General features: G+C 40.5%; 1 protein-coding gene across 1 annotated transcript in view; it reads right to left on the bottom strand.

Moving 5' to 3' along the window:
* The window catches only part of LOC134534107 (cationic amino acid transporter 2-like), an 81439-nt gene that overhangs the window by 15425 nt on the left and 53917 nt on the right, over positions 1 to 12097 (bottom strand). The window contains exons 3-9 of the mRNA XM_063372163.1: positions 11463 to 11591; positions 9124 to 9279; positions 7364 to 7468; positions 4766 to 4924; positions 2980 to 3104; positions 1389 to 1486; positions 1167 to 1306 (exon numbers count right to left, since the gene is read on the bottom strand). Of these exons, the coding sequence (XP_063228233.1) occupies positions 1167 to 1306; positions 1389 to 1486; positions 2980 to 3104; positions 4766 to 4924; positions 7364 to 7468; positions 9124 to 9279; positions 11463 to 11591 (912 nt within the window). The remainder of the gene's footprint in view (positions 1 to 1166; positions 1307 to 1388; positions 1487 to 2979; positions 3105 to 4765; positions 4925 to 7363; positions 7469 to 9123; positions 9280 to 11462; positions 11592 to 12097) is intronic.

Here is a 12097-nt window from a genome sequence, read left to right on the forward strand (position 1 = left end):
CAGGGGGGGGGGGGGGTTGCGTTATAAATCAGACAATATGAAAGAATATGAGGGTACAGCATACATATAGGACTGTGCACTTTAGCCTGTAGTCAAATGAATCCTGGAAACTTCATGGTCTCTAGTTACCATGACCTACCAATGGTCTTAAACTCTGACAACAAAAAAATAACTTTAGTAAAGACTTGTATGATATCTAGACTCACAATCGAGATTAACATTAATCATCAATTAATTCACTATTTTAATAGTATGAATGAATAGTTTACTTTTCCTGGATATTTACTTTACTCTGTTACCAATGAAAGAAATATTTATCTGAAGTATGCGACCTTTGGTTGCTGACAGTGTGGATTTTAAATTATTTCGGCAGCAAAATAGGATCTTTCAAAAACATAATTATATTTTTTAAGTGTTAATTTTATTTATTTCAGTGTTTCGTGCAGTGATAAACTTTTGATCCAAATTGTCATACAATTCTGAAGAGCATAATTTTGCTTAGTCTTTTTAATGTACTAGTTTTTTTTTAAATTTATTTTAAGTTTCTTACGTAAGATTTGTGTTGTTATTATTAATGGTTTAATTTAGTTTTTAGTAGGAACTTGAAAAAAAAAAATTCGCTGTTACAATTACATCTAAGATAGACTCGGGGAAATGACACCTGTTGTTGACTTGGTTGCTTTTGATTCGGTATTTTTTTGACGTGACAACGTCTAATAAATCGATGAACGCCTGCTGCACGCACGAAAAAGTGTCCCGTTACGCTCATTGTACGCTTGTGCCGCATCTATCTCTCTTCCACTCGACTGTTTATAAAGTGAAGTGAAAAGTTAATGTGGTTTTCATTGCTTATTACAACAACAACAACTTCGGCAATAAAGGATCATTATTATTGCATTTTGAAAATCTGAACACTAGTATAATTTTCAAGTATTTATTCTTTTATTATTAAAATAAAAATGATTAAATTTTATTCATGAAAGTATGCAATCATTTCATCAATGTTTTTTTTGTGACGTTGTCACGTTAAACTATCGTCCGTAAACCGACTTTAAAGACAACCAATTTTTTTTTTATTGAGGGGTTCTTTTCCCGTTTGCTCCGAGGGCTCCATGTATAAGCTGCGGCCCAGTGACCGAAGCATCATGCCTGTGGTTCGCGCTCACCGGCCAAGGTGCCCGACACGAAGGTGGCCAGGATGGGCGTCTGCGTGCGCGGGCTCACGTCGGCCAGGAACCGGAACAGGATGCCGTCCGTGGCCATGGCGTACAGCACCCGCGGCAGGGGGAACATGGCGCCCAGCAGGCTGCGGGACAGAGGGACAGCCGCCGTCGACACTCCCCCCCTCCTCCCAGCTCCCAGCTCACAGGCATGCCCCCGTGTCTCACCTGGTGCAGAGCGCGAACACCGCCCCCACGGTGACTATCCACTTGATGACGGGCCAGCCCACCTTCATGAAGACGTAGGGCAGCGGCGCGTCAGGGTCCTGCGGACGAACGAGCAGCGATGACCGACAGAAATTTACTAGAGAGACTGCAGAACTTTATGTTGAATTGTATAACATGACGCCTACCATGCATAAACTATTGATACATGGTTCTATAATAATAGATAATGCCCCTTTTGCCTATAGGACAATAATTGTCTGAAGAGGCAGTAGAAGCCAAAAAAAAAAAAAAAAAGCATTTTCGTTCATACAGGCTAAATTTCACAAGGAAATTTAATAGAGCAGACAGTAATACAGATATTTTAAATATGTAGTTGTTAACATCTGATCCCCTGCTTGCATCAAGGCGAGCAATGATCAAGAAAAAAAGGAAATTATTTTATGAAGGAAACATTGGAAATCTTGATATGTGATGAAAGTTAAGACTTTTTCCATTTAATATTTATATTTTTAGTTTTAAATTATAATTATATTTTGTTATTTTAATTTAGTTAGCAGATACGTATAGGCTATAGTTGTCCACTTTAATTATTAACCAATATAAATTTTACTTACAAGAACTTTCATTTTCTTTCGCTATTTGTTTTCGCTTTTGCTCTTTGCTACATTGCATTGCTGGAAATCAGAAGTGAAGATACTTTTGCAGGCAAGTTTTTATGAATTACAGATTATTTTCCAAATGTTTAAGAGCGATAAATAATTTTGTCCCGCTAGATTAGTCCAATACCCCTATGTGCGACGGTCACATTCCGCTCGGCTCGGCGCAAGGAACACGCGTGATCGCACGACAGAGCCAATTTTTCATCAGAAGTTCTGTGATTCATGTGCTGAGAGCAGACATGTGTATGAAAGAATCTCAACCAATCACGAAACATAGGCGATGATATATAGTGTTTTGACACACAGATTCTCTCGAAATATCTTCGCGAAAGATCACAGCTCCTAATTATTATTCTGTGCGAAAGCAAACGCGTTATAAATTGCCTTGCCAAAATAGAGCAATGACTTCTCTTGCAAACGGCCACCAAGCATAAAGCAAAAATCACGGACGCAGAAATACCTTATTACTGTAGTACAGTAAGCGAAGAGGTTGTTTCGCGAAAAATCACTGGCTCTAAAAATAATTTACTCTAATATAAAAAAATATAAGACATTTTATTTATTCCATGGGCCTAAAGTATGATGTCGACCAGATTTGTTAAACTTCGCGTATCACGGATATATAAATTTTTCAACTTCAGTGTACAGAGTGTAAATGTTGAATACGGTAACACGCATTTATACAGAGCATGGATATTGGGAAAGGATGAGCTATGGCAATAAGCTATGTCAAAGGCACATCCTAGCAATTTGGGAAACCATGGAAAACAGACCTTAAGGGAGGCCTGACGAGGATTCGAATCTGCGTCCTCTGGAACGCAAATCCAACGTCTTAAATACAGCGCCAACTAGCTTCATATCAAGACGTTGATAACATAAAAAGCACAAAAAAATGATTACAACCCTTCTAGGCCAAAAAAAAAAAAACTGACCTGATCGTAGTATGGCCACATCAACGTCAGCACTGTGGATATCCCGAAGTAGGCCGCGAAGATTATAACCAGGGACACCACGATCGCTATAGGGATGGACCTCTGAGGATTCTTAGCTTCTTCGCCTGCAACAGACATGCAGCTAGCTGGGTTCAGGCAAAACTCCTGCAGTACGTCACGTAGAATTTACATATTTTTGGACTAAAAAAACGAACATCCGTGTAATTTGTAAATGTTTTGCATTTCACCTTGTGATCAAATAAATCGGAGAACTTTCCGGGTCTGAACGATTTAATGCAATTTATTGGAAATGCGCCATTGCAGTTTGGCATTGTTATTATTGTGAAAAGTATTTATGTTTGAATGTGTTCGCCTGTGCTGTCGTAGTTGTGTTGTCCATAACATACATGTTTAGGTTAATCGTTTGGTTTATCTGTTTTCATATCAGCTTGATTTATAGGCTTGTTCTCTGTGGGTTTATGTTTTAATTTTTAATGCTTATTTTGCATTCATGAATTTTTTCCGCACGACAAACTGCAGAACTGCAACGTCATTTGTCCAAGAAATTGTATTAAATCCAAATTCCATATTGCAAGAATAATTTAAAGAACTACAAAAAGCTTTGTGTTGTCCTAGTACCTCCAGCAGTAAAAGTAATTTGTAAATTGTTCCCTGAATAGCTTTCCAGTTTTAGCTGCGCACACAATAATCATGACACAACAAAATATAGTCACACTGCTAAATATTCGGTTATCGTTTCGATGGCTCATAAAAAATCGATGCTTGAATGGAAAATCTACTGAAATATTTAATCATGCGCCAATTTTTCGTAAGAAAGACGAAGTATTAACTGGAAAAAAAAGTCTTTCGTACGTGTTGTACGAATTTGCAATACGTTTGGCATCATTAATATTATAATCAATTACTTACTATCCATTATCAACAATCATCAACAATCGACATTAATTAATTTATTTACTGCCTTATTTTAAGTGGCGAAGTCTTACACTTAACAACATACATATTTACTAACTAGGTACATGCAAAATACACCTAAAAAAAGATTGTTATAGCCTATAAATACAAAAAAAAGTCACAAATACATTTAAATAAAAAGACTGAATTAACATATCAATACACATATCAACAATAACAAAAAAATTAGCATAAAAGATACACATGAGCTACCTAAAGTATAATATATTAAGGGCATATTATAAAAAGTTTTTTTAAATCTATCTAATGCTGAAAGTTATAAAGTTTCAAAGAAGTTTAATAACCTGAACATTTATGAAAAGAACTAAGGAAGACACAAAAAATTTAAATATGTATTAAATAGGTGGGTGTCGGGCGCAGGAGGGCGAGGGCGTGTGTCGGGTGGGGGTGGGTGTCGGGTGGGGGCGAGTGTTGGGCGGGGGCGAGTGTTGGGCGGGGGCGGTTGTCGGGTGGGGACGAGTGTTGGGCGGGGGCGGTTGTCGGGTGGGGACGAGTGTCGGGCGGGGGTGGGTGTCGGGTGGGGGTGAGTGTTGGGCGGGGACCGGTGTCGGGCGGAAGTGGGCGGGTGTCGGGCGGAGGCGGGCGTGGGCGGGTGTCGGGCGGGGGCGAGTGTCGGGCGGGGGTGGTTGTCGGGTGGGGACGAGTGTCGGGCGGGGGCGGGTGTCGGGTGGGGGTGAGTGTTGGGCGGGGACCGGTGTCGGGTGGAGGCGGGCGGGTGTCGGGCGGAGGCGGGCGGGTGTCGGGCGGAGGAAGGCAAGGAAGGGAGGGGAGGGGGAGAACCAGCGCTCACCGGTGGTGGCCACGCAGTCGAAGCCCACGAAGCCGTAGAAGCACTTGGCGGCGCCGGCCATGACGCCCGCCACGCCGAAGGGCATGAACCCCCCGGCGCCCACGTTGCGCACCTCCGCCGGCACGTCCGCCGGCTCCACCCTCCAGTTCTTCAGGTCCGCTGGGGACAGCACGCGCGCTCTCAGTGGGGTGCTGTCATAACTTAGAAACACACAACTTAGAATTTTCTAAGTTATGACAGTTCTAGGTTATGCCATTCTACGTTATGACGTTTCTAAGTTGTGTGGTTCTGCGTTGCGTGTTTCTAAGTTACGTGTTTCTAAGTTATGACAGTTCTAAGTTGTGTGTTTTTAAGTTGTGATAGTTCTAAGTTGTGACTTTCTACGTTATGACGTTTCTAAGTTGTGTGGTAATGCGTTGTGTGTTTCTAAGTTGTGTGTTTCTAAGTTATGATCTTTCTAAGTTGTGTGTTTTTAAGTTACGTGGATTTTTCCAAGTTTTATAAGTTATGACAGTTCTAAGTTGTGACTTTCTAAGTTATGTGGTGTTCCCGCACTCAGTCTCCAATCACCAACCACCAGGCAAGGACGACTCCTCGCCGCAACCTAGCGCTCCTAGCCTTGTCTCTTTTTTTGCTCTCTAGTAGTCTGGGAGCAAAATGAACTTACGTAGGTCAAAAAAGAGTCGGCAACTCTATTACATGGCACAAGAAAAGACTTCTTGAAAAATTACAATTGCGATTCCTCTGAAGGTGAAACTGCTCAGGCAACACCTAAAATTTCGTGCCGCAAATGATGACGGCTTAATCAAAACCACGTTGTGTGTGTGTGTTTTCAACGTTAAGATCGTCAAATACGAATATGCTCCGCATAATCTTTAGCAATGAAGTAAAAAACATGTTTTATACAAAGATACTATATTAAAAAAATATCATGAGGTATAAATATGCCAACATCCTTATAGTTTTTGTAACGTGATACAATAAGTTATTTATTTTCCTAAAAAAAATCGCAATACACTGAATTTTACGAACAACACAAAGAAAGGTAGACCAGCAGAGACTTGCCCTCGCAAATCTTCCCTCGAGAGGAGAGGCATCAAGGCCTTGACCTGAGTAGAACGGCCGTCCGCCATACTGCTTCCGGCGAGTAAAACGCGCAAGGACGCCTCCCCCCCCCCATCCCCGAGCTATAAAAGGTCGAAAAGAGACTTCGAGTAAAACAAACCTCTTCTTTTTCTTTGGAAATCAGCGAACTGCGCGTAATTTACAGGCAGCCTAAACAACCTAAAGCTGGAGTCGCAATGCCGCGACGGGCCCCGACGCGCCCAGCAGCCAATGAAATACAAGGTCATCGTGACGTCAGCACGACGAAAACACGCGCCACGACGACCCGCGAGGAATAGATTCTATTATTCTCAGTACGTCGTGTCGTGCTGCCTGACGGAAAGTAAAACAGAAACGGACAGTAAACCTTACAGAACTAAACTTAAATAATATTTACCCACTGAAAAATGAAATTTACATTCACGTGACGTTTAATTTTAAAAAGTTAAGGACCGTGGTATTCTCTAGGACATTGCGGGTTGAAGGAATACACAAATGCGTACAAAAAAAATCCCTTTGGCACAGCCTACAAACGTAGGTATATTTTGAAGAACGTATTTATCCTGGAAATATTTTGGAAACTTTTATAAACTTATGGAACTTAAGTTACATAACATATCTATGTACTCCAATATTAGAAAATGATAGATTAAATATTTGCTCATTTAAAAAAATATTAATATTTTTAACTCAAAATGTATCCAGCATTGAATAGTTTACAACGCAGCACTGACTAGCTTAGAAAGATTTTCATACTATTAGTCAAATAAGGTAATTATTTATTTTTTTGACCATAAAACACAATTATTCATCCCTTGCACTAATAATGTGGTCGTATAAATTTTTTCTTTACACCAAGGTTTAAGATATTAAGATGGTTTAAAAGAAATTAAAACGTTTTTAAGACTAAGAAAGTTTTGAACTTTTTTTTAAAATTTCAACCCATGCTTTTACGGTAATAATTAGTTTCATAAAAAAATGTTTCAGCCAAAATTTTGTATGAAGTTTAGGATTAATACAATAAGTTATACCGGGTATGATAGTATATCTATTAAAAAGTAATGATTATTTGTTACTTTCAAAACTTGTTATTTCCACCACTTGCAGTAATGGTTGAGTAAACAAAAAATCATTTTAACAATAGTTTTCGTAAATATTTAGACAGTTAAACAAAATTAAAAATGGATTCGATAGAGTACTTACGTAATTGTAAAAGTGCACAATATTTGTCAGAGTAAATTTACAACTACCTAGTGTGGGTGTACCGTGCTCATAAAAAAATTGTCACAGCTATAATAGATACATAAATATATATTTGAATTTAATTGTTTTAAAACTTTCATTTGGAAAGTTTCTATTAGAAAGTGAAACGATTGACGTATTGTTTCAAACAAGAATAAATCAGTACACGATGAGTACGTTGTGGAAACACGTGAACGCAGCCATGCCAGTAGTTCCCCAAAAAGAGTTCAATTACGTGAAATCTCAACTCACCTTTAATGGAGCCTGCCACAATGACCGTTATTATCACCAGAATGTTGAATATGGTGAACAGGTTGTTGAGTATAGTGGACTCTTTCACTCCAATCGCCAACAGGCCTGTGGGCATATAATAAATGGCATTTATAAAGAACACAAGTTGATTAAGTTCCATTGTTTCGCACACAGTAAATTTGGACACTTTTCAACGAAGAAAGCACCTGCAAATGAACGAAGAGTAGAGCTAAATTCCCAGTCAGATGTTTCTAGCAACTACACCGCATTTGAAATCCCCTCCCCCCCTCCTTTTTTACGTAGTAAACAAGGTAAACATGCAATTGTAGACGCAACACGATTAGAAGGTTTTGTTAACAAACCCAAGGGTATTCTTGGGAGATCATGTTTGAAATCAAGTAAACTCGATGTAAATTTAGATGATAAAACTTACATTTACGAAAATACTTGGATAGTAAAGTTATGTTACGCATTTTTAATAATTATGCTGAAACTGTCGTTTGATGTGTAACATCTTAGCTTCAATAGTTATAGTTATTTTTAAACAGTTCCCTGAATAGCTTTCCAGTATTAACTGCGCACATAATAAACATGAGATAATGATATAAATTAAAATGATTGAATATTCGAATACCTTTTCCATCGTTTAAATAAAATTATACTTGAATGAAACACCGATTAAAATATAAAATTACGCGCCGATTTTCGTAAGAAATACTCAGTATTATCTCGAAAAACGTGTTTCATATATGCAAAAAAAAAAAAAAAAACCATAGTGTATTTCTCACCAGTTCCTCCACATTGTCCCTGTTTCAATATTTGCTAGAGCCAAAGAGACGCGAGGTCTCGGCTTCAAAATTTGTGTTCGTAAAACTCAAAAGTTATGAGGATGAGGTTTGGGGGGGTTACGCCGGAGGCTATAGTTTTGGCTCTCCATGGCCACCACCACGGAGAGATGATCAGGCGGGACTGTTTCCTTCCGCAGCACAGAGGCGAACGGACGGACACGAAACCGTCCTCTGGGCGCATCAGGAAGGAAATTTGCCACGCGTGGAAAACCCGTCCGGGAATCGAACCCGTGCGCAGTCGGGAAACTTAAAATAGCAATAATAATAAAAGGAAATGTAAATACTTAAATCTATCTCTCTCTTTTTTTTTTTTTTTTTTTTTTTTTTTTTTTTTTTTTTAAGGATACAGATCTCACTTTAAGGAAGATGGCCCCGATCCTTCTCTGAGGAAATTGTTGTGTAGAGTCAAGAAATGTTGGGTAACTTTCACAGGGGTTAAAGGGAAATTCGGACAATGAATTCCAAGATGGTGACTGGTCATTGATGCGCACGTTAGACTGAAGCCTGCGCCCACCACTGCCCTTGTGCATGGGCGCGTGGCACAAACCGCCCGTGGGGACACACCAGCTCGGCAGGGCTCACACAGAGAAAAAAGGTTTGTTTTAATCAAACAAATATTTGTTTATATATGGCGAAACAAATATTTACTAGGTGGAACAAAATGTTTTGCTAGTTTAACCAAACTCGGTAAGAAACCAAAAATAATTTGTTACACCTAAACAAATATACATTTGAGTTGACGAAATCATTTTGTGGGGTCAACGGAATCGTTGTTCCTGCCACAAAATATTTGTTTGAATTAACAATATATATATATTTTTTTTTTCGCCATAAACAAACAAATATTTTGTTGGGACGAACAAACATTTCTCCCGGTGAGCAGCGAGCGAGTTCTGTTCCGCGCAGAGGTACCTGTGAGCAGCATGACGATGCCGAAGGCCAGGAAGTCCGGGTACTCGGACAGGAACTTGATGCGGATGGGCATGACCTCGATGAGGCGGTCGTGCATCACCTTGTCCGTGAGGCTGTCCACGTAGTTGCTGAGTCCGCGCGCCACGCTCGCCGTGCCTGCCGGACATACGGACAACCCTCTCGCTCCATTTTGTCCGTCAACGGAACACAAATTAACATCCACGTGAAATTTACTGATTTTTTTTTGACGTGACAACGTCTAATAAATCGATGAACGCCGGCTGCAAGCACGACAAAGTGTCTCGTTACGCACATTGTCCCGTTACGCGGTGTCCCGTTACGTTCATTGTATACGCTTGCGCCGCATCTATCTCTCTTCCACTCGATTGGCCTATGAATCTACTATTATATTAAATAGGTTAAGGCGGGCTTTTCAAAAGTAGCTTTTAAATTTAGTACTTTAACTAAACTATTAAATTATTAATTTTTTTTTTGTTATTTTTCCATTTTTTCCATTTTTCCAAAATGATTCAATTTTATTCATAAAAGTATGCAATCATTTCATCAATGTTTTGTTATGACGTTGTCACGTTAAACTATGGTCCGTAAACCGACTTTACAGACAAACAATTTTCCATTTTTTTTTCTCTCCAACCATTGTACATTTGCATCGTACACAACAAGCATGATACAACAAAATAAAGTCAAACTGTAGAAATTTTCGATTATCTTTCGTACGTGTACAGCTGTGTTCCAACCTTTTGGTCGGCATCCTCCACCATTCCTCCCAAGATTGCGCCCTTTAAGGGTGGATTGGGAGTCGGCTTAAAGATATTTTTTTTTTACATTCCATGGCAAGCAATATTACGACAGAGCTGTCAAGGGATTACACCCCCCCCCCCCCCCGGTTGGATCATGGATCAGGAATGTGTTAGAGTAGAGACCGGAAAAATTCGCGGATTCATATCGTGATATGCTAACATTCAACTAATTATGCCTTTGTGCTGCTTCTGCCATTGGTTCACTTTTAATCTGGAGGACCGTGGGCCAATAAGAGACTCTCAATAATATAAGTATCGAATCATAAGCTACTCAGCCGAGACGACTCACAAGCCAGCAGCCAATGAACAGGTGGCATTCGCCAGAGCAAACACAGGATTTTGGAGGCTATCGTAGAGGTCATTCAATCCGCGAATTTTTCCGGTCTCTATGTTAGAGCCTCAGCTCTACCAGACTAGAACAACCCAGCACAGTCAACACCTCAGCCCCCTGCCTCACTCAGCTGACCAGACAGTTGGCTGTGTCCTTAGCCGTGTAGACTTTGTCACAACTGCTGGCGCCTATCCCCGATCTCCCACATCACACTGGGACCCCTCTAAACACCCAGTGAACCCGTGGTACGGCGGAGGTCTACCCAACCTCTACTAGCTGCCCAGGCTAGTACCGGATTCGTAAGCGTACAGTCGGGGTCTACCCAAAAATGATTCCTGGAGCCCGCCCCTGTGTAGGTACATCCAAATATCCACCGCACTTCTCTCCCTCGTACCGACGATTCAGTCTCTGAATTTTTGGTGGCTGCTGAAACACACACACACACACAGCCTGTACATGGGCGTCGCAACCGGGGGGGACACGTCCCCCCAATAATAAAAGTCTTCAATATCGTCCCCTCCAATAAAATGTTTAGTTTCGTAGTTATTTTAAAAATATGATTTCTGTGATATAACCCATATGTTGCGCATAGTGCATTTAGTCCAATCGTGGTAATGTTGAGCACTTTTTAATTCCATCTTCGTGTAAAATCTAAATCAGGTCCGATACCGAATACAGATATGTTAACTGTGTTTTTACAAATTTGTTCTCTGAAAATATTTTTTAGAAAAAAATAAATTATATATTGCAACCAACTATAATTAGAATATTGAGGAAAGAAAAATGCCTAAAAACCACATTTTTGCACCTTCAAACACCAAATTTTCCCGGGGGAGACCCCCCGCTTTTTTTTTTTTTTTCCCAGGGGATGGATATTGCTCAACAACTAAATCAATTGAAGTCCCCCCCAAAAATATATATACTTTCGACGCCCATGGCCTGTGCCACGTAACTTGTCCCAGATACTTGATGGCAGTCTGCGTTCCGTTCCGTCGGCAGGGTTTGTGAACAACTCGATGTGACGGTCAGTTCGATCGACGCTTTGAGAGCGACAGTCTTGGGGGGGGGGGGGGGGGGGGGGTTAGGGGGTAAAGGGCCACCAGCTGGCACTGCTCTCGAGAAGTGCCGAAATTTTTTGGGTGCACAGAAAAATGCGCGGGTCGCAGAGCGCTCTACTGGAAACCCACCGATGACGTACTCCAGGATGAGGTTCCAGCCGATGACGAACGCCACGAACTCCCCCACGCACACGTAGCTGTAGACGTAGGCAGAGCCCGCCTTGGGCACGCGTGCAGCGAACTCGGCGTAGCACAGACCTGCAGAGGACAAGACACAGCGTTAACTAATGAGCACAACGAAAAAAAAGAAGACATTTTAAACTCCCAACTGACTACATAATGAAGCAGTTACGTAGCAAGATCCTGCCCTCCCAGCCTTTTAAAGAGTATACATATGTTTTGTCATTAGGTGGATCAACTGATTATATAGCCTCAAGGTCATAGTGACCTAGTTTCACGTACTTGTATTTTATTACTTTTAACGTTCTTGCAATTAATTATATTTAATTGTTTTTATTTATAAAAGCCTTTTAACGTTTTTTTTATTTTCACTTTTCTGGCTAGGATACTAATCATGTGAATGTGATGCACGGTATTTTATTTCATTTAAATGATCTTTTCAGTACCATATTTTTCCGTACATAGTGTGTTTGTGACGTTTCCACGAGGTGGATCAGTGAATTCTGTAAAGGAAAGAAAGAAAGACGCCCGACGCCGACAGTTAGTTGTACGTATACTCGGCCAGATGTCACCCGCTCCACGGG

The sequence above is a fragment of the Bacillus rossius genome, chromosome 7 (genome assembly GCF_032445375.1).
Source record: "Bacillus rossius redtenbacheri isolate Brsri chromosome 7, Brsri_v3, whole genome shotgun sequence".
Lineage (NCBI taxonomy): Eukaryota > Metazoa > Arthropoda > Insecta > Phasmatodea > Bacillidae > Bacillus > Bacillus rossius.